General features: G+C 36.2%; 2 protein-coding genes across 11 annotated transcripts; one reads left to right on the top strand and one right to left on the bottom strand.

Moving 5' to 3' along the window:
- Positions 1–2,178: 2,178 nt before the first annotated feature.
- Positions 2,179–13,300, bottom strand: Sqd (RNA-binding protein squid). Of its 10 annotated transcripts, none has more exons than XM_076807544.1 (10): positions 13,021–13,298; positions 9,663–9,698; positions 9,336–9,376; positions 8,989–9,116; positions 8,650–8,796; positions 8,425–8,556; positions 8,066–8,333; positions 5,164–5,235; positions 3,285–3,400; positions 2,859–3,081 (listed from the first exon to the last, which is right to left on the bottom strand). In XM_076807544.1, the coding sequence occupies exons 1-9, from the start codon at positions 13,143–13,145 to the stop codon at positions 3,333–3,335; spliced, it is 1,017 nt and encodes a 338-aa protein (XP_076663659.1). In that variant the 5' UTR covers positions 13,146–13,298; the 3' UTR covers positions 2,859–3,081; positions 3,285–3,332. The 10 variants fall into 10 exon arrangements, with proteins under 10 accessions (XP_076663634.1, XP_076663653.1, XP_076663643.1 ...); XM_076807560.1 differs by having other exon boundaries at positions 8,108–8,333; XM_076807519.1 differs by lacking the exon at positions 3,285–3,400 and having other exon boundaries at positions 2,179–3,081; positions 13,021–13,299.
- An 857-nt stretch (positions 13,301–14,157) lies between these two features.
- LOC143374525 (uncharacterized) lies at positions 14,158–27,778 on the top strand. The gene is made up of 12 exons (XM_076822747.1): positions 14,158–14,798; positions 14,901–15,024; positions 15,269–15,415; positions 17,384–17,562; positions 18,549–18,755; positions 18,851–19,072; positions 21,198–21,390; positions 21,518–21,728; positions 23,453–23,759; positions 24,021–24,166; positions 25,541–25,757; positions 27,364–27,778. The coding sequence occupies exons 1-12, from the start codon at positions 14,781–14,783 to the stop codon at positions 27,577–27,579; spliced, it is 2,187 nt and encodes a 728-aa protein (XP_076678862.1). The 5' UTR covers positions 14,158–14,780; the 3' UTR covers positions 27,580–27,778.
- The last annotated feature ends 74 nt before the right edge of the window (positions 27,779–27,852 follow it).

Genomic DNA, 27,852 nt, shown 5'->3' with positions numbered 1-27,852 from the left:
TAATAAAGAGAAAAGTTCAAAACACCAATATAAATTTTCACCAAGCAAAATTAAAGTAAGAGCAGCCAGTAATTAATTCCTTCGCGAGCAAGTCGGCGTCAAAGCACGGTAATCTACACTATTCTGTGCGTTGAAGAAATATGATTGCTCCAATAACGCGCTGCATTCTTCTGTAATGCGTATGGTATTGGGTGAATTCATCGAATAACGCAGTTTATAACTGCGGCTTAATGTTTTGGCGAAGATTATCTTGAATATCTTTCATGGTTTGCTTGTAATATTTATCTTATCTGGTGTAAAACTGTTGGTCATGATTGAAATAACAGCGTTCAGAATTATGTAAAAATTGATATGTTTTAGAATATAACGACGAACAAAATTTATAAGTTTTGATATTTGTACTGTTAGGAACAAAGGGTTATAAATAAAGTATCAGATTCTTTTCTTTTCTGTATGCCTTACTTGGAAATTATAACCTAGAAAGTATCAGAATCATATGAAGAAACTTATTAGTTGAATTTGTTACAGTTTGTTCAACCGTTTCGTGCTAATTTTCTAATAATTCCTCTTAATAAAAAAGAAACATTGTACCACTATGTTGTAAACGATCAAAAGACGTATTTGATTACGTACAAAAACAAACAATTTTTATATTAAATTTTTCGGTTCTCTTTAATAACGCGTGTATTAACACAAAATATATGCTGTTACACAATTAGATATTATGCCATTAATTTCATAGAAAAAAGCATTTCAGATATTCCCCAATGGAATTAGCGTCTGTGCTTCGTAATATTAAAAGTTAAGGTACCCTTAAAAGTTGTTGCATTTATATTTCTTTCTTGTAATCTTCTACGCTTCGTTGCAATTAAATTTGATATTTTTTAAGAAAGATGTTTTACATGACTTAAGTGGCACGCAAATGGAAACTCTTACTTAAAATAGAATTCGAATAATGAAAATGTGTGGAATTAATTTTTTCATGTTTATTTTACCTGTGTAATACATCGAAGAACGTAGGATGACAGATTTTTAAATATTAGTTCTATAACGTGCTTTTGTCATTATGTACGTGTCGATTGTTTGAAAATAGTTGCATATCTTTAATTATATTTAAGTATGAGCATATTCTTTGTTTATAAAAAGTATGAACTTTCTAAGTTTTAATCTCTAATAAATTTAATCCTACATATTATGAGACTTAAAATCATTACTTCTGAATTAAAGCAATTAGGGATAGCTATGTGATTATAAAACGCGTGAAACGTTTAGTCACTTTTAATATGATTAAATTAACCTTCGTATTTTAAATACCTACGAAACCATTTTTTTATTTTATTTTTTTACTAATTTTAGTCATGCCGAACTTACCCGCAAATCATCCTATAGATTCAAAAATATTTTGATTAAGGCATTCGAATATGAAATTTCGTCGAATCAAGAATCGCACATAAAAGATGGATATATTATTTTTCCAAGTTCAACACAACAGAAAAAAATAGATATTGACTTTCTCATTACAATAAAATCTCGTTTAATACAGTCTCCTTTGGCACATTAATACACAAAGTTTGCTTAATTAAAAACTAAATCAAGATTAAAATCCAGAACTGAAAAAAAACTATACACGAACGTTTAATCTCATCTTCTAAAATAATGTAACTTTTAGTGCCATGAGATTATAAAATGTCGTTTACATTTCAAATATTACACACAAATACGAACTTTGCACAAGTTCGATCTGAATCGTGAAATTAAAGAATGCGACATTTTTTTCTAATTTTTTTTTTTAATGTAATACTTTTTGTGACATGGAACAGTGTTGAATTTGAGAAAAATACAATATTTTCTTTTGCTTTAAAAACCTTATTACGATGATCTTTGCCTAGAATGAAATTGTCGATATATAAATATAATGTACATGTGTTATTCTTGAGTGTAGAGTAGAGAAACTGAAAAGGATGCCTAGAGATCGATGCGCGTACTGTGATAGAATCAGCAAAGTATTCTTTGTAATACAAATTCACTAAACCTCCGTGTCAGTCTTATTTTAAATCTAATATATAGATGTTCATCGCTATGTTTCAAAGAAGTATTGTGTACATATTTCTTTTTTCATTCCTTCGAAAAATTAAATTATTAGGATCGGTTAACACAAATACAAACATACGCGGAATATATTATGTACACAAAATGAATTTATTTTTATCCTATTATTCTTACCAATAAGGAAGCAATAATCTTTTTACCTCATTTCATACCTCACACAATCTATAAACAACTCGGTACTTCTCATTTTTTTTTTCGTCTTATCGTAGCCGTGTAAAAAGTACATTGCCTGCTTACTCTTCTATAGTGGGTTTCCTCTTAAGTTTAGTTTTATAGACAAATTAAAATAATCTTATTAGTTAAAAATAGGGACGAGGCTGCTCACCGCCAAGTCCCAAGCGGTGAATGAGAGAAACTTGATTCTTCCTAATATTTGTGTTTAAATTATTTTCTATCATCTTTTGCTTTCCCGTTTGCACAAAAACTTACGTTACAGTACTTCACCGCAAGGCGTCGCCGTTGATTTAGTCGTCTATACGTTTGGGATTGCGATTGCGCTGCGTCCATCACAATATCGTCAGCGCACAACGTTCAATTTACTTGCAAACGTACTACGATACAACAGAGCCTCGCGCTGAATGAAGTAACGTACGATAATATGGTAAAAAAAAAAAAATTAATGATAAATAAGATGAAATGAGAAAGAGACCAATGAGAAATATGAAGTATTTTTTTTTTCACTTTGTACAAAAGGGTAAACGAGAGATGGAAGAAAGCATCGTGTACCTAATATGTATATATATATAATATATATATATATATATATGTATATATGTTTGCTTTTGTTGTCTCGATAATACAGATGTATTGCTAGACGCAAGATGTAAAGCTATTACAGTTTTTGTCGTGACTCCTGATGATTCGTTTTATTTTGCGGCAGTAATCTGCGTTGTTGAAAATCTTGTTGAAAGTGGCGTGGTTTAATGGAATGATGATTTAACGAGTTATGAGATTTGTTGTAGGACAGGAAACCTGAAAAGGAAACAGATATTTACATTACACACCGCGTAATACCTCGGCGTCGTGTTTCTTTTTTTTTCATTTTTTTTTTTTTTTGAAGTATTTAGTCACACAAAGTAATTAGTTATCTGTTTAATGTAAATGATATTGGAGAAGGAAAAGAAAAGGTTGCTGATATTGCAGTTATAGATGTCAGGAAAGCTATGATGACTCACCAGCGGTTACAATGCGAATTGCATTGCGGTCGCAATGAATGATTTCCATTAATAGGGTTGGTGCCTTTGGTTCTGACGACCACCTCCCCTCTGCTTTCCGCCGTAGCCTGAGCCTCCTGAAACAATACCCATGACGTACGTTAGTCCAGCAACTTCGCTATCTCTCTTCACTTCCCCTCCCCCGTATTTATAGAAAATTAGAAAAAAGACCACGAAAAAAGGTCTGTTTTGTGGAAATTAACGCACGCACACTTCTATCATTAACAGAATAAATTACGAAATAATATGAAAATACAGACTAACGTAATGGATATAAAACTACGAAGAATCTACATAGAGGCTACAGGCTAAGGTAGTAAGCTGCAGGCTGCGTTCTGATTCATATTCTCCTTTTCTCCTTACACATTTCTGGAATCTTCATATGCTGGAATACTAAGAGATCACTGTATCGAATACACATTATGTTTTAGGAACATCTCGAATTACTTAAACAATCTATAGTAACCTTAATATAACTGTCTTTACTTTAATCTTATATTAATACATTTCTTACACACTGTCCGTAACAGTATGATTTAATATACTACTAATAAGAATAATTTAAAATTATTTCTACAAAATAACCAGAAATGTTTAAGGTTAAGGATATGTAAATGAAACAACGATGAGATGTGGGTTTAGCGGTGTTGGTATGAAACATCATCTTAGCGACATATTCTTTTTAATTGTTCGTTTGCTATTAAACAATGTGTGTACCAGATTGCACGCATGATGAATTTTCATGGAATTTGACTCGACATACTTCTAAATGTTCACGAAATTTTTTCTACACAAGTGTAATGGTGTTCTACAGAAATTACAAACTCGAAAAAAAAAAAAATATTATATAAGTTGCTCAACACATAAAGAAGAAAAAATATTCTGCCAAAATTTTAATTCGATATAAGAATTGACTTCGAGATAAATTTGATCATTTTCAGATGTCTGGGAAGAAAATTTACTCGCAAAGTATGTTGATTTTATTTAAAATGAAAATGTTTGAAGAACACCATGTACTACTATAATAATTTCATAAATTACACGAAACATGTTACTGTTTCAATGCACTCTCAAGAGAAACTGAATTTTTCTCGAAACATTTATCTTGAAATAACTCTTAATTGTTTATTCAGTGGTCGAATAAACAAAAAGGCAGCGTTTCTTCCGCCAGAGTACACGGAAAACATACCTCCTCCTATAGTTCGAATAAATGCTGTTATATATTAATATTCTCGAACGCAGGTATAAATAAAGCACCGTATTAAATAAACCATGTGAGGAAATATGGTTTCATAACAAGGCATGACCTACGCGTAAGATCATGTTATATAATTCATGCTTGCACATGGTACAAACACAATGTTTGCTAATTGGTTACAGAAGATGAGGCAATGAATGGGAGCAGTTTGTATATGATGTAAAAAAGAGAAGGGACTGAGGAAAAGAAACGTGTAGAGCGTAGAGTTTCGTCTACGCATCTACACGTTACTGATATGGAATAGAATTGAATTTTTCTACGCATTAAATGATGCGTATCAACATATGCTGCAAATCTGTTATTGTTCTTATTAGTATCAACTCTAAAAGTAGTAAAATATAAATTCCATATGCTCACACGTACATGTACACACATACTTAGAGTTAGAGAAAATAGGGTCGGGGGGGAGGAGAGTGGTGAAGACGAGGGATGAAGACGAAAGAGATGGGATTGAAAGAAAGATAATGACTGATGAAGAACAATTGATTGATGAGAAATGAATATGACTTTAGAGACATATGCTAACAAAGTGGGACGGTCGGAGGATGTACAAAACAATAGAGAAGGAACGCTAATGCGTACCTTTACCGCGTGCACCACCGCGCCCACCACTGTAGCCACCATCGTAACTACCACCGCCATAGCCATAGCCGTCTGCGTTTCATGGAACACACGGTACAAGAGACAATGGGGTCAGTATTAACATGTACCGGCAATTGTACTTTCGTTTATATAGTAAAAACATTACTAATGATAAGAATACCAAAATATATCATGAGCGCGCAAAGCGCGCGTTTACGTAAAGTGAAATCTTATCAAGTTCAACATTTGTCGGAACTGTATGCATAATATATTCAAGTAATGTAACATTAAAACTTTAACATTACGCAAGAAGCTATGCTTCGCAACAGTATTAAGAGAGAATAGTCTTATCTTCCAAAGGGTTCATTGTTTGCACATTTAACATGTAGATATAAAGTGCAGTGGCTGTTCATGAATCTTTAATAACTATCGAAAGGCTACTTCGACACCAATTATTCAATGTAAAAATTGTTAACGAGAGATTACATGCACTTGAAATATATATATATATTCTTCAATTACGGCGAATAAAGACTGCAGTGTAATATTTAAGTAATGATTCGCCACAGTCCCAGGGATAGGAAAGTGTGTGCAGGGTCGAACACGCAAATGGATAAACGTAGCTCTATCGCTATATTGTGTTTGGTCTAAATGAAATATATATTTGAATCACTACGCGGGGGCATGTGTCATGAAATAATTCTGTGACACGATCATCCGATTACGATATCTTTCAAGTTCTGGGTTTGGTTCGCTTCAAATGAGTTGGTTCGTTCATTCCTACGAACGACGAGCAAACAAAATCATGCTGAAGATAATAGAAAGCAATTAATAAAAAAAGGACCAAGTCAGAACACAATAAATGCAATTGTTAATAACTCGTTATAGATCGAAAAGGCGTGTGTTAATTTATATGAATGAGGTGGTTACGTGAAAATGTGGAAACATGTGAGACATGCATATCGGGAAACGTGGCAGGACTTGAAAAAAAGCAAGGATCGAAGGTTTTAATATACCATTTCATACGACATTTCGTCCTGTGTAGTTTTGCTTTAATGTTCTCTACACATCTTAAAACATATAATTATGTTACAGTGACTGCGTGTGTTTGAAGTCAGCGAGTCTGCAGAATTCACGGTAAGAACCGAACATGTAAAAGGATTAATTTATTCCACGGATTCACTGACATCAATCAGTGAACGTATGAAATATTAATACTCTTTTATCTGTAACACCTATCGTTAAGAAATTTTCCGTTCGTAACTTTTATCTGTAATCGATATTGACGTTAAATACGACTGTTTTTCCAAGAGAGGATGAAAAGAATTGTTGCATAGAACTTTTTTTTATCTCTGTATATACAACATAAATATACTAGCAAAGATAGCTATAAACAGTTTTGCTCTAATGTAATGTTCGTCTTCACACATTCACTGTTACATATTATATGGTCCTGCTTTTTTGAATTTATTGTTAATGTTATATTCATTCGCATGTATGTGTGTATATATATGTATATATAAGGTAAATATTTATAAAGCATCCAAGAATATAACTTAGCAAATTGTTAGAATAAATTGGTTAGTTGGTCACAGCTCAAAAACAGCCAACCCTCTGGAAGTAGGGATTCACTATTCGGATTATGTTGAATCATTCATTAAAACTTTAAATACTGCCCCACTATACTCGAATTAAAAAAAAAAAAATTGCACGTATAGTAGCGTATTCTAGAGCGAAGGAACATAATCCGAACGTAGCTCCTGCGTATTTGAGCTGCTGGTTCACTTCGTTAAAATAATTTCAACATTCGATATAGCATCCATGAGTTTAGAAATATTAACACTTGGAAAACGATATCTTTAACCATGTTTATAAAAACTAATGCGTTACCGGTTTCAAATAAATTAATAAGGTGAGTAGCTTTAAGAATAAGAATTCCCGCTGATCCGCCTGCAAACCAGCGCGCTCACCCTGCAGCGTCAGTTATTTTTAATATCACACAACTTGTATCGTATCTCGTACGATACAATACAATACCAATTTTAGTCATTCCATTAACGTACTACGAGGTAGTACTATACTGAGGCAGACGATTTGAATTTATGTAATAGAAATTAAAATTATATGTAAGACACGTCTTACTCGAAGCAAAGAATTAGGGATCGCAGGTTACAGGATATCTTTGAGTCAGATTGTTTCAGAAATTTTTAATCGAAAATCTCTGGTCACATATATATGCTTCAGCTACTAGACACTCGTTATAGGATGGATTTTATTATTCTGAAACGGTATTAATATTTAGCATGGTATTTGTAAATGATCAAGTAATAATCATACCTCCCGCCCCTATCTCGAAGAACTAATGTAGGAAAACATTTTCAATTCCCAAACTGTATAGCTACAAAAGTATGTGATCTTAAATGAAAAGAAAAGTGTTAATTCTCACTAATTTTCCAGCCGCTTAAACTTTACAACTGAATAATCGAAAAGGAAAAGAGATATTCCAAAGTCTAAGAGTCGAGCACTTTTGAACAGATATATCCCGAGAACTACCTTTGTCCATGCAGCATATTTCGAATATCTGAGAGCATGTGTATGTGATAGAATTTTCAAGATCCGTCCGGTGGGTACCGATGATTTCACGGTCCCACAGAACTTTCTATAAATTCGGGTGTCAAGAGTGACGGAGAAATGCACAAGGAAGAATGGATAGGTTGAACACAATAGATGTAACTTACAATAATTTTAAAGTTATGCTATCGTCTGCCGAATACACTGGGACGGTAGCAGCAGATAATCTTCTGCTATTGATTATTATAAAATGGAAAAACCAAACTCTTCGAAATAGCCCTACACAGCGATAAGCGCGTGTAAGTTCTTTAATAATAATCAATAAAATTACCGTATCCACTGTAGTCGTAACCACCATAGCCGCCGTACCCACCGCCGTAATAATCGTAGCCTCCTCCGTATCCATCATAGCCACCGCCATAACCGCCCTGTCCGTAACCGCCGCCATAACCGCCGCCGTATCCACCTTGTCCCCAGCCGCCTTGGCCGCCGAAGCCACGTCCTCTACCTCCTCTACCGCCACGACCACCTCGACCACCAGCACCGCCGCGCATGCCTCCCATACCGTCTGGTTTTGGTGTGGCCTTCTTCACGTCCACCTATGCGCAAATGTAGGATTATTCCAATACAGTGCCTGGAATGATGTGCTCCGGGATACTCTGTAGTTTCATTTCTCGTCCTTAAACGTACCTCTTTACCATTGATTGTCTGTTTGGGGGTTTTCAACAATTCGTTCACTACTTGTTCCGATTCAAACGTAATGAAGCAGAACCCTTTCCTTTGGTTCTTTGTCTTGTCGAAAGGCATTTCAACTTCGACGATCTGAAACAGAAGATTAAATTCCAATGTATTTTCATCGGAAAGTTTGGCGAGGAACTTGGGGTACGAGGAGGCGGTGATGATGAAAGTGCTTACAGTTCCAAATTGGGAGAAGAAGTTCTTGATATCATCGTCAGACAGTTCTGTTGATAGGCCGCCGACAAAGATTTTGCCGTGCCTGGCTTTCGCCTTTTTAGGATCCACTTTTTTATTATTGATGACATGGTCACCAGCCGCCATGATCTGGAAATGTAAATTATTTCTATGAGATTGCGCCGCGCGATTTGTACAGCTGAGAAATTTAATTTATTATACGATTGTCAGAAAATGGAATGTCTTCAATATCACTCAGTAGCAGAACTGACTTTAGAGTATCATCATATTCGGAAGATATATATACATTCCATTTATTTAGCATGTAGTTTAGTGCTTTACCTTGTCTAGAGATTCGGCTTTCGCGAAAACAATGAAAGCGAACCCTCGCGATCGTCCTGTATTCGGATCTGTTTTCACATTAATACTTTCTATGTCCCCGTAAGCGCCGAAGTGATCTCTCAATTCCTCTGCAAATTAATACGCTTGTTTAAAAACTAACAATAAAGTTATGAATTTCTATTTCACTCGCTTTCGTTAGAACATGAAAACTCAGTACACAAAAATTACTCTCATATGACTTCAAAAGCCATCCGAAGGTGTCCTAAGTAAGATCATCATTGTTTTCAAGTTCGTAGATCGAAGAAAACGAAAGTAAATGAAGGAAATAAAGAATCGAATATACTCACTGTCTGTGGTTTCCCAGCTTAATCCACCAACAAACAATTTCCTGCAAAAAGTAAAAATGAAACAATATTGAATGAAACTGAATTAAAATTTTTTAAAATCTATAGAAACAAATTTTTATCTAGTAAGAAAATTCTCACAAGCTACTACAAATATTTATTTTCAAAATTATACTTCAACATTAAGAAGTGTTATTGCTTTAATCTATTACTCCTAAAATTAACTGGTTATTTTTCTTTATTGTATATTACTGCAATATTGAATTTTTTCCACTAGCGTGCAAAACTTGATAAACGAAGTATCGAGATAGTAATGAAAATCGGATGTACCTATCATTCAGCGAATCCTGGTTACCTCCAGCTGACCTGCAAAGCAATGTAATAAATTTTATAATGATCTTCGAAATTTATCTTATTTCTAAGGACTAAGATTGAAGCAAAAATTTAAGTTCTGTTACAAATCATTTCCATTTATATTTGAAAAAGGAGTTTGACTTGACCCCTGGAAAAATTAGAATGAGTTAAATTATTAAAATTTAATATTGACAATATACAAGAAACGTAATAGACCAGTATTAATATCACTCGGAAAAGGGGCACTGGATAAATTTTTAATGACATTTTGGTAAGGAATTTTATTGAATAGGTAATATATACGATTTATTAAATGCTTCTTATGGATGTAAATATAAATATATACTCGTGTATAAATGTATTCTACAGTCGTTTGAGTGACCTACATTAATGTCAAGTTGAAAATTTGGAAGAATAAAAATATCTTTGCGAGAGTTAAAAATTACCTTAATTTGATAGTTAACGATATTAACAAGAGTATGAGAATACCGTTGCTAGAATACATGAACTCACTGATACAAGCTTATCATACGAAAAATATGCGTTTGTCCTTAATAAGAAACATAGGATTATGAGAAATAACCATGAGAAGACTGCTTTGCACACCACATAGACCTTGATTCGAACTTCAGATAAACGTGCTTGTCAAGAGAAATTAAAGGAAAAAACTTGGAAAAAAAGAATATATAGTAAAAATTAACGCAACGAGAGAGCAAAGTACTTTTCACGATGTTCGTGTGAACCCGAACAATAGTTACAACTCCAGTTGACATACAGCTGCTCCTAAAGGAAATAAGATTTAACTTTTCCAAGTTGAACTCTGACTGCTGATTGGCCCAAAGAATTGGCATATGGTAGATAGACTGCAACTCTATTAAAAAGCTAAAAAAATTGATTCCACATTACAAGTTAATGATGGCCACTTGTCGATACTTTTTTATTATCTATATGCGCACAATATTGGACGTTTATTTATACGTATATACATATATATGTATATATATGTATCTCTCTCTCTCTTTCTTTGTTTAGTCATCAGCAAAATATTATGTTTCAAGTCCTGATATACTTTTCAGCCTTTTCATATAAAAATGTAACAAGCTGCAATATTTTTCACTTTTCTGGCAGTGTGATGATAGTTGTCTGTACTTAGATCGATCTTTTCATATATCATCTAGGGCTGGTGATAAATACCGTAGGCACCAGTCACTCGCCGGTAATCAGTTGTTGGTCGGGTCACGGTTAGCCGGTTGCGAGCCGCCCGCCATAATCGCACTGGGTCGTTTGCCACCTGCAGACCAAGCCACATAAACTGGGTTAATGGCATTCCGACCTATCGGAGTTTTTCGCATTGGCCCTAGTGACTCTGTGCTTTGATCACGCCCAAACAGCATTGACATCGGATCAGAAATTACTCTACGCGTGACCCAGCAGGCAAGTGTGTGTCTGTGCGAGACTTATTGATCTGACGTAATTGACTCGACTTCCAGTGCTTGTGTTGTGACGGAACATGACGGACTTGAACTTGACGTAGACTTCTCGCAATAATTCAGACTCGGAAGTCAATCGTAAGGCTTCACGGTTCGGTTCACAGATCCCAGGTAAGCGTACATATTGTCAATCGTAAACAATTGACTAACCAGAATTCTGCTGCAATGAATCAATGAGGAAGACTCAGCTGGCCAAAAATGCATTTTCAAAGTTTTACGCTCTATAAGAATATTACAATTATTATTTGCTCGGCGTGTACAAAATTTTTATCACTGATGAAAACGCAATTTTCTTTTCATGAATTACAAAACTAGAATAGAATTAACTAGGTAGGAGAGCAGAAATAAGGAGTTTACACAAAATTACAAAATTTCAAACAGATATATGTATACCTCGCAACAACAGCACATATAACGTTAAAACTAGTATACTTATCGTTCTTACATTTATAGAATTACCTTATATTAACTTTGCAATAAACAACATGCAATATCTAGTTTGGCCTTTCTCTTTGTATATCAAAGTCATACTAGGTAGTAGAAATGCCGGCTTTCAGTTATTTGCTTTTGTTACTTTATGCATAGAAATCACGTCCTTCAACACGCACGCAAGTAATTTCATAACGGGCGAGAGGAAGCACACCTCCAAATTCTTACCTCGTCGCGTACGACATAGTACGTAATACATCGATAAAGCAGAGAGGAAAAAAAAACAGCAGACTAAACAATTCTCATGATCAAGCGAGATTTACTGGAAAGAAAGGCGTGAAATTTGAAGGTTACGTCTTCTTCCCCGATATCGTTTTAAATAGTTCTACAAGTTACAATCTAAAAATAGCTTACCCATATTGCAAAAACATACCCCAAACTATGTAAGAGTTTGTGAGAATCCAAAGCTGTAGGGATACAAGGAAAAAAAAAGTCAAATCCCTTTGGTATAGAACCCAAAATGCTGTGACAATGAAAAAAGAGAATAAGAACGAATGTAATAGTGTGATATTACAAACTATTTACATAGACTGTGTTCCGTACACAACATCGACATCGGACTAAACTCGTCGGTGGGCAAATCGTCCAGCTCGAGATCTCGTTACGCTGAAAAAGGGGAAAGGCGAGGTGCTGTGCCACCAGCCACCAAGAATTCTTACAATCTATTAAACATTTCTAGTAAATGTCACGGCGGTACTAAATAATCAAATATTATTGCGCATTACCCTCCCTGAATGATCTACACACTCATTAAATTTACGTAGAATATTAAATAAACGTTCCGGTTTGACGCATCAAGCGCGTGAATTTATGCGTGTGGAAAGACACGAGGACGTGATACGACGTAATTGTAACAAAACGTGGGAAACGAGCCCAAGCAATGTGCGTCGAAATTGTACGGAAAATATCTTTGCTGAGCAGGATTCATCGTTTCCTCTTTAGTTGCCTTTACAACAATGCATGGGCGCGCCCTTTCTAAACCTGCGGCCGGCATTCCTACTTGTTTGACCAACTCACTTTCCTTTCACTATTGCTTATATGGTTTGCTTCGAAAAGAAAAACGATTAACGCCTCGAGATTCACCATACCGCAGCAATGCAAAATAAGTAGATTTCGATGTCGGGGATACACGCTTTACAATCGATGGAAATGGATTACAATTTTGGGAACCTCGCGCACCCGCCATTTTGTCATTCGCGACAATGATATCGCACAAAGGAATTCTCGTATGCAAGCTTTCTTGTAAATTCAAAACCCGCGTTTCAGAAGTATCAAGTAAATCGAGATCGGTAGTTTGGTAGAAACGACGTTCGTTTTATATATTAATATCGGTATCTAATAGGGAGAAAGGTTACCTGTCCTCTTGCGACTCTTGGCCATTTTCTGCGGCGTCCCCGCCGCCGTTCTCTGCTTCACCGTTCTGCTCGAAGTTTTGATCGGCGATATCTTCGCTGAAGTCCTTGTTCTCTTGATCGGCCATAGTTTACTGTACGTTTGTTCCCGTTTTTAAATGAAACACTTAAAACACAATTATAAATCGTGTTTTTCAGAAATTTAAATACACTGCACGAGCTATCAACACTCTCACGTCCGTACTGATCGGCCGCCGAATGGAGAAGGGAGACCTACGACTTGCGCTCAGTTCGACTCAGGAGATTCCGCGCAAAGCATCATGGAATCTCTTTTACCTCCCCCTAATACGTCTCTGAGCCAATCAGATTTCACCGCTCAGTGCCGTAGCTACAATACTTTGTGCCCCTCCGAACAGTCCTACATTATTCCACTCCATAAAGATATTTACGATGCTTATAGCATGCTTTACGTATTATTAAACAAATAATTATATATTTTTACAGTATCACATTATATCGTTTATCTGAAATATTTCATTCATCGTGTTAGTGTTGCATGAGACGAAATTAAAAAAAATTGTTCCATTTTTAGGTCAATTGGTTTTTATACCGGATTAATGTTACTAATATCAACCAAATTTTACTCATAACTTTTTTTCATTCAGTCTGGTCACATATATGTTACTGTGAATATCGTTAATTATGAAACCAGTGTCGCTTCGAACTCAATGTTACGCAAAGCGTCGTATTTTTCCATAACGATGGACGGAAGCATCAAAATTTCGAAGCATAGGCACGCCCCTGATGCACCAATCGATGTCTGCCGGGCATTCCAGGATGCTAAGGGGGAACAGTGGATATAATGGCATGCACACGAAAATTTTACTCGGGCGTGGGGAATGGAGCGAAAACCAAGAGCCAATGAGGATGGCTGGAAACGCTGAGTAATACATGCCAGCCAATAGAAATTCGTCCAAGATCCGGCTCCATTCAGTAGCATCACTTCCCACAATTCTATGCGTGCTTATTTCTAGGAAATCAATAAACTATAGCTTGCGAAGTTATTTTGATTTCTGTACATGCATATAGTCGCGTATTAATATTTTCGCATTCATCAGTTGATTATTTCTTTTAATTCAATTGTTTCAACAGAAAACAGAAAATTCGGTTCTCATGGCGTCGCCAATAAAAGCGGGAAACGAGCAGCGTCGATTCAGCACTCTCATTGTTAGGCGTGTTAGCAGACGCTAGGGGCTGGCGCTAGTGTCTATGTAGATGTCGCCACGTTTCTGACGCTTCATGCTGCGTCTAAAAACGGCTGTTATGTTCTACTTGGCGATCTGTATATTTTAGTCTCAAATCCACACACTGTAGAGTTATGATACCGTTACGATTAAATATCTCGCCTCCTCGAATTTTCCAGTTTAGCAATATGTACAAACATTTAAAAATTAACATTGCTCTCTATTACCCGTCGTTACAATTATGAATTGAAATCTGGTATTGGTTATTGACATTCTCTCTACCCAAACTATTCAACATTTTATACTCTCCCTTACAAAATGCTCCTTTCGATTCAATGCTCGTGTCAGTCGCAAATGTTGAACTATTCCAATTACTACAAGCAACACTTTACGGTTGTACATAAATGTTGCGTTTATTTTTTGTTTGTCACCGAATGGACCTTGCGTGCCTTGCAAAATTTGTAGCTATCCATAGAAGGAAATTTTTAGCGTGACACAGCTTATCCCCCAGTCGTCGATATGCCCGAGGAACAGAAGGTAAAGCTGTTCTCCCCTACATTTTCTAAAATAGGATGTCGAGGGGGAAATATATATATATTCCGGCTGTCCCTTCCCAACTAACGCGTGCTCTACCCATAGATTTTGAGGCTAGGAGATGTATGGCGTACTTGCAACAAGATACGGGCGGCGATATTCCGCGTCGGTTTTAATCTGTGGAGTTATTATAAACCCCTGGATCCTGAAAACAATTCCTTAATTTCAGGTACACCCAAGCAAATTGCACCTTACCTCGATTTTTCAGATTACACAAAATCATTCAGGATTTTAATGTTCTTGTACGTTTATGTTAAAATACACTAAATACTCTTACGTACGTATTTTCAAAGTGATTTTTTTTTGTTATTTAATACAGATTTTATTGTTACATTAATTTTTGGTATACACTCAGGTTGAATATTAATTGTGAATTCAACTACGAATTATGTAACATTGTTGTTGATACGCAGAGTCGAAGTTTATTTCGGTTTTGGCTGGCCCACTGAAAGATCAAATTGGTTTATCCGACAAAGAAATTTGCGATTTGGCTGATTATTTTCGGGTTCAAGATGGCCGGATCTTTTACACCCAGTTCGTCTCAATTATTCAGGACAGCGGTATGACTAATTTATTTGCATTAATATTTCGAATAAGATTTTGATCTGTTAACAAGCCTAATAACATTATACTATCACGTACATAGCAACACAATATCATCAATCTTAGTACAATATTTTTTACATTTTTGTATTACGTGAATGTATAAGTTTGTAGCACAAACTTAGATAAAATATAGTATATGTTTATTTATGTATTCCTTTATTCCTTATTCGTTCTTTTATTGAATTCATAATTCATACCACGTAATTTATAGTCAATTTTTAGAAAATGGGTAAATCCTCGTTATAGTCCCGTGTTTACCATGCGTAGTACGCCCGGTGACTATCTCCACCATTTCTTGGAATCCTTCGGTCGAGACTCGAGAGTGAGAGAACCCGAGAACGAGCGCTAGGGAACGAAAGAGTCGACGGCAACTTCGTGTGAACTGTTTCGTTCCCTCTCGCTTGCTCTCGAGGTTTCTCACTCGCGGCATCGGCCGCACGGAATAGTGTCCGCAACGCGTCCTACGCCCGCCGCCAGCCCCGTTCGTCGGGTTTCATACGAGTGTTTACGTATTGTACTTTTTTATGAATGCCGAAGAGTCGACATTTTTTCTAACAAAATGTCATTGTTATTTGTTATTCTAAGAGAATTTGTAAATTCTGAAAGAATGGATCGTGGAAATACAGAAGATTTTGGTACTATACAGGGTGAACTACAAAACTTGTCCGCTCCGAGTAACTGCTAAAGTATGAAATTTAAAAGAATAGTGAATTTTCTATAAAAAAGTATTACGTTTTATTTGTTCCAAATATAATAATAATAACAGGAGTATAGTAGTCAACGGACATCGCTTTGAGCCCGTACTGTAACTATAATTGTTAGGTAAGTAGTGAGACCTTGAACAACGTTGTTAAAAATATCTACCCGATTATTAGGTTTCGGACAAATTAGCTTAATACTTCATGTAAAATTCACTGCTCTTTAAAATTTAGATACAAAAAGGCACGCATTTTATTTAAAAAATTCATCCTCACATTGATATCTCGTAAACAAATAGGTTATTGGAAAAAAACCGTTTCAGCATCCAGGGACGGCGCGAGGATAGTTGGCGCCCTTATGCAAGAAAATTTTTGGCGCTCCAAATTTTTGCACCTGTTTCCTATTTAACATGTTTCGCCTTTACGGAGTACAAAAATAAATAATTACGTTTACATTTTGTTTATGAGGGAGTTGGATTCCTTTATTATTAAGCGTGCGACATGTTTTTTTAGCGCCCCCTTCGGCTGGCGCCCTTATGCGCCCATAACTTGCATGATTGCCGCCGGCCCTGTCAGCATCGTACGTTCCCTTCGATACCGTCCAATTTCTGCACAAAACACTTTTTCGTAGAACGGACGTGGACGAGCTATGTGACTCACCCTGTATACTATATAGCTTGTCTAGAAGGAAAGGAATTCGTATTTGACCGGTATACCTGACCCAGTACCGTTAACTGAACTCAACGTCCACACGAAATTCGTTTCCTGGTATAATCCTCTTCCAAATATTCAACCGTGGACAGTGCACGTATCTTCTAACTATAGTATAAAATATTAAGCCCAGAACTGTACGCCATCCGAGTCGTGACGTGATTTGTACATTGCGGTCACTTATGCTCCAATAATTTGTCTACTTATCACGCATCTAAAATCTGAAAAAAATTCATTTCTGTCACTTTCAGCTGTCTTAAATTATTTTTCAATTTTTTTACTATATTTTCAACACTGCTATTTTGCTAAAATATTTTATAAGAATTGCTAATAGGATGTAAGTAAGAAGAATCCTGCAATTCTCTGTTTGTCTCAAGCCATTTATGATCTTGAGAATCACAAAGGTTTGAAGAAATCGCTCGGCCAAATCCGACCTCAGTGTACAGTTTTAACGTTGCTACAGAGGATAACGAAACGCATGTGCGTACAAGCATGTCGCTACTTTCTCCCCAGTTCCTGAATTCGATAAGAACAAACCGCTCGTAACCGGTTTGGAATGGGAAGATCCGGAGCATGTGAATCGATTGAGTGCAACCGAACATCGACAATTATGTCTTATCATCACTCAAATTGCTGTTTCGGTGAACAACAGGAGGCTCGTGTTGAGACCTTACTTTCAAGACTATGAGTTAGTACGTGTGCAGCTCTTAAAATATTAATTCAAAGAAAATTCTCAATCACCATACTGTTGGATCTCAAACACCACAAAACTTTGAATCGAACATTTTTTCGATATATTTTACGGTGTTGCAGATATTCGTGATAATATGAAAAGTCACAATTTTATTTCTCTGAGGGGGTGATTTCACTCCTGTGACCGTTTCATAGCGAAACAATAAATGGTTTCGTTATTAGCATCACTTGAACCACACTTCTGCAAAGTTTCCATTTTTTTGGAATCTTCGAGTCGTCGAACGTCCCTGAGGCCCGGTGCAGACGAGCGGTTTACGGCAGTTTGTCGCTGCGTTCACTCGCGGTGAAGCAATGCCTGCGTTCGTCAAAACGAACGCAAACACACCGCTTACGAGGGAAGATCCCGAACCCGAAAATTCAAAAAATTCTGAAACTTTGTGAATACGTAGGGGATTTCCTCCTGATTACAACGCAATTTTTATTTGCTGCCCAAATTCACTCGGAGGGGGTAAAATTAACCCCTGAAAATTCGGCCATTTTCCGATTTTGTGTTATAACTCGCGAACTGTAACAGATAGAAAAAAAGTTTCAAGACAAAACTTACTTCTTTTAATTCGATCTAGCGTTTGGAAAAAAAATATTTTACAGTTCACGATTTATAACACGAAATCAGAAAATAACCGGATTTTCAGGGGTCAATTTACACACCCTTAGAGTGAATTTGGGCAGCAAACAAAAATTCCGTTGTAATCAGGAGGTAATTCTCTATATATTTACAAAGTTTTAGAATTTTTAGAAATTTCAGGTTCGGGATGTTCCCATGTTAGTAGCTGCAAAACTTTGCGGCCCATGTGAACAGCTTCATATAAATCTTGTTCTGCTAAAACGCGCGCGGCAGATTGCCGCAAACCGCTCGTCTGCACCGGGCCTGATCGTCGACGTACTGTTTGTTATTATACGATTCGTCACCGATTGTTACTTATAGATAGCGAAGAACGCTGGTACCGTAACTTTCTCCCATTTCGGACGGATACTCCAGTTCCTGGATATCATCGTCGATTCCGAAGAGTTTTGTTTGCTCATAAAAAGGTTCGCGAAGGATGCTTACACGATAAATTATGTGGCGTTTTTGCAAGCTGTCGACGAAGCACAAACTTACATGGACAAGCATGGAATGCTGGCTCTCGATGGAGTAAATAGCTTCCCACTGTGCTCTTTATTAGCAGTCGTTATTTATATAATTGAAAAGAATTCTGGTAAATATTTGTTGTCTTATCCGTCGGAAAGAAACTGCTCGACCAGTTCCCTGGCCGAATTATCACGGCCGAGCTGCCGAAACTGCCACGACCGGAAATTGGTAGACTCCTCCCTAGCAAAGTGTTTGGAAAGCAAACAGTGTTTCACCCAGTGATGGAAGAGCGCAGAGAGTTGATGCCATTGGTGGACGTGATGCAACGTATTCAAAGACACATTCTTCAGAACCGAATACGTATTTTAGATTTTTTCAAGGTAGGGTATGTCGTGACACCTTCTTTATAACAATACTATTATAGAATAATTGCAAGGGTAGCCTGCGATTAGTGCAGACGCAAAGGAGTGATTCTTTATGGAAAAATAACGTTAACAGTTTCCAGTATATTTTTATATTCTGTTTGAGCACTTTAATAGGGTAGAAATTTTATTTGTAATTCCTATAAGCGTAGTCTGTAATTTGTACAACTATAGGGGGATAATTCTTTATATGGAAAACTAAGGTTGATAAATTTAAGTATTTTTTTTAATTTTGTTGCACATTCTAATACTGTGGAAGTTGTATTTTGAAATTATTTTGTAGGGTCATTTTGTTATTGGTACAATTGCGGAGGGGGGGAGGCAATTCTTCGCGAAGAAATATGTCGAAAATGTAGAATAATAAATAATCTAAGCTTGGATATCCATTAAATACAAGTGCATCTAACTAATCGCAGGAATTGACAGGACCGTTCCTGGCGGGGGTGCAGAAGGTGCCCCCGCACCTGGGCGGCCAAACTTAAGGGCGGCCGCAGGCCATTTATTATTTGTAAAGTTTTAACTAACAAGAATAATAATCGAAACTCTTTTGCATGATAACTGTTTAAAATTATGTATATACAGTGGCGGACGAAAGAAAGTTTACAACTTTTAAAATCACATAACTTTTTTAGAATTAGTCCAAACGACATGAGGTTTTTTTGAGAAGCTAGAAGGATTAGTTTGCTACTTAGACGTGTTTCGTCGTTTTGAAAAAAATGCAATTGGTCGGACTATTAACAAAAATAGTAAAGGTTGTTTTTTTCAAAAAAAATTTTTGAGCCTGTAATGAAAATTCAAAAAACCTGTTTGTAGATTGAAGTAAGTTGTATACATGCCTAAAATTTCATTAAAATCGGTTAACGTTGCTCTGATCTACAAACCTTTAAAGATCGCAGAATAAGGTCGAAAATTGCTGATTTCGGGAATTTCCACGATTTCGTCCGCCACTAGTATAGGTATAAAAGTAAACACTGCATATGAAATTCTTAATTAAAAAATATTAAATTAATACTGGCGGTAATATTGTGTTTGCACCGGGGCGGCCAAAACCGAGGAACGGCCCTGAGAATTGATACAATGCAGCAGGGACATTCCACGCGAAATCGGACACTTTTTGGAGTAACATTTCGGATGTGGCTGAAATTTGAATATGTTGTAGTCTTTAGGGATATATAAACATATCTCGAAGGATTTTTGACAATTTTGAAAAATGTCGATTTCACAGCTGTTTGAAGGTAAGTGCTAACTTTTTTTTAATAAATTATAACTATGGAAGTAGTAAACGGATGGAGATGAGGTTTACGGCGATTTGAAGAAAAGACATTGAAGCTTTAAGAAAAAATTATTTCAGTTTCAGAAACAAATTATTTTAACCATTTTTGTGCAATCATTTTAAACAAATGCAGTTTTTTAACAACGGGCGCGATTTAAAAAATCTGAGAAAAAAACAGAATATAGTTCTATCCTTCTCCTTCATGGTCTAATTGCCAAAAATATGGGCATTTTAAAATTGGCCTTGTAAAAATTGCCGAAAGTTGACGCTGCGTCGCCTGTGTAATTGCACAAAAATGGTTAAAAAAATTTGTTTTTTAAACTGAAATAATTGTTTCTTAAAACTTCAATGTCTTTTCTGCAAATCGCCGTAAACCTCATCTTCATCCCTTTACTACTTCCATAGTTATAATTTATTGAAAAAAAAGTTAGCACTTACTTTCAAACAGCTGTAAAATCGACATTTTTCAAAATTGTCAAAAATCCTTCGAGATATTTTTATATATCCCTCAAGACTACAACATATTCAAATTTCAGCCACATCCGAAATGTTACTCCAAGAAGTGTCCGATTTCGCGTGGAATGTCTCAGCAGTAACTGCGGCTCAAATACAATTATGAGATACTTGCTTATGTACAAACGAGTTGAAATTGTGGAATAACTTTTTTTTTCGAACAAGCCCTTTTTTTCTAAAAAATCAACTTCTGAGGATGCAGTCGATGCTTTTGTTATCGAGATGCATAATCCACGGATTTTCTGTGCATGCGTGTAAAGTAATGTATGGGAAGTTAACAGATACGAATGATAATAGAGCTATGACCCACTGAACGCTGGGAAAGTGACGATATCACAATTTAGAAGAGGATTAGATACTCTTCAGATTTCCAGTCTGGGGCGCCTCTATCTTGCGGAAACGGAACTCGCCGCTCTGATCGCGCTTTACAAAGATCCAAACGACCCGGACCGTGTTTCTTGGCGTACATTTCAAGACGACGTCGATCAAGGTAGTTTTTCGCGGACAAATCTCCTTGAATTTATCGCGCAAATTTACTTTTGACACGTTCCACGCGTGGTTCTTCGTCTTCGTTATACCTGCACAGATTTATGGCGCTATTTGCATTTCATCCTTAGTGTTTACTGTCAAGGAACTTGAAAAGTTGCCGAACTTGAGAATTGAATCGCCGCCAAAAGAGATAGCAGAATTACCTAGGCGAGGAGCCAAGAATTGGCAATGCGAGCCGAAGAGCATCAGAGAGCTTTGTGAAGACACTTTACAAAAAGTTCGAAATCGCGTGAATGAGAGGAGAATTTTGTTGAAACAATTTTTCAAGGATTACGATCGGTATACGCATTTCCTATTTCTGTTTTAACACTTTACCTGCCGCGCTGTCTGCGATTTTAATGCGCCATTGCAAATGTGCCAAAGAATTCGATTTTATTTTGTATTCGTCGCAGAGATAACGGCACTATTGAACAATTTTTATTGTATTTATTATACAAGGTGAAGCTTTGAAGTTATTCACCCTTGACTGGCTGATACAGGACCCATTTGGGCCCATAGTATTACTTCTGGAGGAAGATAAGGAATTTAGATTATAAGCTCAGATCAGTGGCGGATTTAAGAAAAAAAGGCCCATGTGGCAAACGTTCTGAGGGGCCCATGTTTTGGGGAAAATGAAGAGATAGTTTACTATTACGGGCTAACTGTAGTAGTACAGAAAAAATAGAGTGTGGTTAAAATCATAATTTTTTTTTAAGATAGGGCCCTAGGGGGGCTTTTGCACAGGGGCCCATTTTTCGGGAAAATGAAGAGGTAGTTTACTATTACGGGCTAACTGTAGTAGTACCGAAAAAATAGAGTGTGGTTAAAATCATAATTTTTTTTTAAGATAGGGCCCTAGGGGGGCTTTTGCACAGGGGCCCATTTTTCGGGAAAATGAAGAGGTAGTTTAATAAAACGGGTTAAGTGTAGTAGTACAGGAAAAATTTATAGCGTGGTTAAAAACATAATTTTGTTTTAAGATAAGGCCCTAGGGGGCCTTCTGGGCAGGGGCTCATTTTTTCGGGAAAATGAAGAGGTAGTTTACTAAAAATGGGCTAAGTGTAGTAGTACGAAAAAAATGTAGTGTTTGGATACCTATAACTAATCATACTTTTTTTCGGTCATGGGGCCCTGCGGGGCCTTTTGTACAGGGGCCTAGGCGGAAACGTCCTGTTAAGGATGTATCGGACCTATCATCAGCCGTCCTGTTAAGGATGTATCGGACCTATCTTCAAAATCTACCATGTTGATGAAAATTTGTGAGATTGTTATTTTTAATCTTCCTGATGTGCTCCAAAAATTTTAAACAAATTCACTAAACGGTTACTGTGTTATAACGATTTTAATTTTCACTGATTTTACACGTACTCTTATGGAAAGAGACGATCTTGACAGATAAAACCGCTGAAAAAATGTTGAAGAAATGGTACCAATGTTTTCAATTTTTTTTTACACGTAGTATATGGGTAGATGAAAATATCTGCCAAGTTTCAATTGTTTTCACCACACCGTTTTAAAGAAATAAATTATAAACTTGAGAAAATTGTGAATTCGGGGCATTTTCACTGGCAAAAGTTTAGCAAATAATGCCTGAGAAAGCATTTGTAAAGTGAAAAATAATCTTCCTAGGAGTAAAAATAAGACTCCAACTGTCGTTCGAGTTCCTTAAATCTAGATTTATTATGCGTGAGACGTAGACATTCAAGTATTTCAAATTTCATATACTTTTGTCTAATATTGTACGTCCGATACATCCTTAAATCCGCCACTGGCTCAGATGCTAATATGAAATTTCATTGTGAGGTGTGTATGAATGAAAGTTTGAGCAAAAATGGACCCTGCATCCAATGTGTAGTCGAGGAATCAACAATTTGTTTGGAAATTTTGAAAAAGATGGGCACTTAGCGTAAGTTTGCTTGATAACGCGAGGCACATAAATTGTTAATACAGCAGGAAAGCGATAAATTTTCGTACGAATTTGAGAGCACAAATTGTCAAATTCGTGGTTTGCTTTTTTGAATTAGGCATAACAACGGACATGTATCGCGTTCCCAACTGCGTCAGGTATTAACGACCGCGACGGTGTTACTTTCGCCAGAAGAGGGATTTTCGTTGGAGCAGAGATACAATGACGAATTGGGCTTCAATTATATTTGGTTTTTGGAGGAATTGGAGGCGCGACCGGTTGAGGAAGCTGTGTATCTCTCTATGCTTGAAGAGAAGAAAAAAATTAATGCCGAGAAACCGTCACCAGTAGTCGGCGCTGACGAGACAAATATTGTTCTGATTTTAGCGAAAATTAAAGCGAAAGTAGTACGGGAAAGGGTGAAGGTGAACTATTTTTGGTCTATAGTTAATTACAGATGATGCAGGCAATTTATATTTATCAGTAAATATATTATCACTAAATATCAATTATTGAATATATTATTAAATATTAATTACTAATTAAAATTACTAATATTGGATATTAAATATAAATATAGTAATTGTTACACGTAAAACATTTGAGACTCGAATAATTTTTCTTTATAGCCAATCTTTTCGTTTCGTGTATAGTAAGTTCACTTAACTTGCCCCTTTTATACGAAGGCTACGGAATTTATGCGTCCATACGATGTCCACAACGAGCTTGCCATAAGAAGGACAGAATTTATGCGTGGGCTTGACCAGTTACGTTGTAATTTGACCTGCGCAGAGATGGGAACGATTATGGACGTTTTCCAAACACCCTTCAGGTACGAAAATTTTACCTGAGTTCGAAACAATAAAAGATGGATTGCCGTGATGTCTAGGTACAACTTTGTGTCCTACAATGTTGGGAACTTTAATGACTTATATAATATACAATTTTAGACTGCAATAATCTTAATCCCGAAATATTCTCCAACCTCTCCTTTATAATTTGAAATTTTACTCATTGACATTCCTATAGCATGAAATTTCACTGTTTAACAAAGTTGAACAGAATTTTATTCGAATAACGAACAAGCTTTTATTTGCTACAAATGAATAGAATCTTAATTGAATAGGAATTCATTCGAATAGCAAAGAATGCGAATAATATTTATTCAAATACCACACATTTGTCACACTAACTTTAGATTATTGATTTAAATATATTGATACTGATATAGTAGAATAATCTATGATGTGTCATTAATAAATATTATTCGAATGAAATATTTAACAAAAGAGAATCCATTTAAATAATCAGCTTACATAAATGTTCATTCAAAACGACACTTCTGCTTCTTAAGGGGTGATGCTCAGTCAGGAGGCCGAAAAAGGGTGGCGTTTGGAAATTTTTTACTCAAAAGCTATAGCACATTTCTCAAAAAATCTTTTTTCCTTTTAAGGATTGCATCTAGTACCGTGCATCGTAATTTTTTTATTTCAAAATATTTATCAATAACTAAGTTATTGTCCATCACTCGAAGGTTCTCTCAAAAAAAGGGTGACCACTGCTGCTCGAAAGTGGATCATCTAAAATAAAAGATTCAAAAGAGTTTACTTATTATATTATATTATCTAGTTATAGTTTTCTTTTAATTGACGAAAATCAGGCAAGATTTATGATAAAAATTGAAACTTTTATTTTAAACATCAGCCATTTTTTCCCAAATGAATATTTCGAAAAATCCTTCGTTCAAATACTAGATAATATAATATAATAAGTAAATTCTTTTGAATTTTTTATTTTAGATGATCGACTTTCGAGCAGCAGTGGTCACCGCAGAAGCCTTTTTATTTTAGAGAATCTTCGAGTGATGGACAATAACTTAGTTATTGGTAAATATTTTTAAATAAAAAAATTACAATGCACGGTACTAGATGCAATCCTTAAAAGGAAAAAAGATTTTTTGAGAAATGTGTTATAGCTTTCGAGTAAAAAAATTCTAAAGACCACCCATTTTTCGGCCTCCTGACTGAGCATCACCCCTTAATCAGATTAGCAAAATTCAAAGGAAACGATTTTAATTTGATGATTCAATGTTTAATTTTGTGTATTTAATGTAAAGTATTCCGCAATACGCTACATTTTGAACTTTGCATTTTTTTTTCTTATCGATGTACAATAAACATGATTTATTATTATTATAATTGCGAAGGCCGAATTTCGTGGATTACGTAAAATTCGGGGACGTGGTCGAGGAAGCTGTAGCTACTGGAAGTTTAGAACGAGCCCCACTTTTAGTACCCGTGCAACATGTGCCATCGGAAGCGTCTCCCAAGACATTCTTGAATTTCGATGAGAGGCACACAGCTACCACGGCGATGGATAAGCTGTCCAGAGTGCAGGAGCCGAACCTCAGGGAGCTGTTCAAGGTCAGCAGACACGTATAACGTGCGCTGTTCAAAATATTATAATTAGGAGACCTCATCTTCAGCGAGTTAATTAAATTTTATTAAAGGATAAATTTTGCAATCTGCTCAGAGCATCAGAGACGAGAATGCTACGCGACAATTCTTTCATTATTTTTCATTTAGGATCTAAGGACAACCCAAAATTAATTTTTCTTTGCTTTCTTCTACTGAAATATTTTTGTCAGCATTGTGAATTTATAAAAGAAGGGAAGTGTTTCGGTGTCTGCTCATAAAAATGTAAGGTGAAAACGCTGTTGCAAGATATACACCGAGCGTCTAATTTATGTAGTGTGAATAGTTTAAAAAAAATTGATTATGTCATTTAGAGAGAGACGGGAATGTTATTGCTTCAATTAGTAATAATTCAGCTTGGGAACGTTAGGCTTTCGTTAATAACACAGTTAATAGCTGTTTCTTATAGCTTTTCGTCCCCTGAAAACGAATCCGCAAACCGTTTGTCGCCATCACCCTCAGTTTCTGAGAAATTCGATTTTGAAAAAAGTTGCAAATTTTCAAATTTGATCTTTTGTGTGGAAACAGTAATACTTATTCGGTTTCTCCCGAATACAACGATATAAGTTATTATTGCATTATGAACATTTAAATATGTTTAAACAACGATTAAAGGGAAAAGGACACCCGAAATGCACCCATTTTTGAAGATATCTTTCAATTTATTTCCAAAACTAAGGGTCTAGGAGGAAATCTGACTATTCCACGAGACGCAGCAGACATTTTTCCTTCGGAAGGCATCAACAGAAGTGGTAAGTTATGTTTCGTTTTCAACACAGAAGCGAAATAGTTTGGCAAAACGTGCGGCGTCGACCAGTGGTGGTCATGCGCGGCCGTTCCAATGGGCGGCTGGCGACTGCGGCTGGCGACTACGCCACTAGTGTAAGGGAGAAGTATGTGTCTGTTTCTCCCTTGCACTAGTGGCGCAGTCGCCAGCCGCAGTCGCCAGCCGCCTATTGGAACGGCAACCTTTACGCTGAGCGGCAGTGGATCGCGCGCCGCCGTTGACTACCACTGTCGGCGCCGCCTGTTTTGCCAAACTCTTTCGCTTCTGTGTTGAAAACGAAACATAACTTACCACTTCTGTTGATGCCTTCCGAAGGAAAAATGTCTGCTGCATCTCATGGAATAGTCAGATTTCCTCCTAGACCCTTAGTTTTCGAAATAAATTGAAAAATATCTTCAAAAATGCGTTCATTTCGGGTGTCCTTTCCCCTTCAATCGTTGTTTAAACATATTTAAATGTTCGTAATGCAATAATAACTTATATCGTTGTATTCAGGAGGGTTCATAGAATAATTTGACGCAACAAGCAACCGAATAAGTATTACGGTTTCGACACAAAAAATGTTCAAAGTTGAAAATTTGCATTTTTTCTTCAAAATCGAATTTCTCAAAAACTGAGGGTGATGGCGACAAACGGTTTGCGGATTCGTTTTCCGCGCACGAAAACCTATAAGAAACTGCTATTGAATGTTACAAGTCCAGATGGCTGTCGAACTCTCTAATGAATGTAAACCGAAATGTAGTAAATGCCATGATTTTTTAATTACAGAACTACGACAAGGGAAATGTTGGCACAGTTTCGAAGGAGTGCTTGGTAAAAGTACTTTCTGTGAGGCGTATGTTGCAATTAATTAGTAACAGAGAATTGGACGCTGTGCACAAATGTTTCTCCATTGAAAGAGGTGGCCGTTTGGAGATCAATTATCGCGACTTTTTACGAGCTTTATACTTGATGCGGGAAAACAGGAAGTATTTACCATTTTAAATCGTTTGATTAATATAAGAGAAATCAAACTGTTTCAGGAATATATTTCCTGATGCAGATCCCTCAGCCACCTGGTTTATTTCATTAAACGTGCACTTAACGAATATGTTTTGTCTTTCATATGAGTGCATTATGTATTACATTTATATATGTTGATGTTACGTAATTATATTGCATTTAATATACACCCCATATTACGTTAAAATTGTTCAATTCTTTTAAGCTGTTAAATTTACTTTCGCCACTTTATTTACACTGCAGTTTTCCATTTAT

The sequence above is a fragment of the Andrena cerasifolii genome, chromosome 1 (genome assembly GCF_050908995.1).
Source record: "Andrena cerasifolii isolate SP2316 chromosome 1, iyAndCera1_principal, whole genome shotgun sequence".
Taxonomy (NCBI): Eukaryota; Metazoa; Arthropoda; class Insecta; order Hymenoptera; family Andrenidae; genus Andrena; species Andrena cerasifolii.
This window is presented reverse-complemented; position numbering and strand designations above follow the sequence as displayed.

What these genes read in the sequence shown, in the direction of transcription:
- Sqd (XM_076807519.1), bottom strand. Translation starts at nt 13,145, where the DNA reads ATGGCCGATCAAGAGAACAAGGACTTCAGCGAAGATATCGCCGATCAA. An exon ending in AAGCTGGGAAACCACAGACA is followed by an intron (nt 9,117 to 9,335) that starts GTGAGTATATTC and finishes ATTAATTTGCAG; the next exon opens with AGGAATTGAGAGATCACTTC. An exon ending in CGGTGGTGCACGCGGTAAAG is followed by an intron (nt 3,082 to 5,163) that starts GTACGCATTAGC and finishes TTTCCTTTTCAG; the next exon opens with GTTTCCTGTCCTACAACAAA.
- LOC143374525 (XM_076822747.1), top strand. An exon ending in TTTTTCAAGGATTACGATCG is followed by an intron (nt 21,729 to 23,452) that starts GTATACGCATTT and finishes TTTTTGAATTAG; the next exon opens with GCATAACAACGGACATGTAT. An exon ending in TAGTACGGGAAAGGGTGAAG is followed by an intron (nt 23,760 to 24,020) that starts GTGAACTATTTT and finishes TTTTATACGAAG; the next exon opens with GCTACGGAATTTATGCGTCC.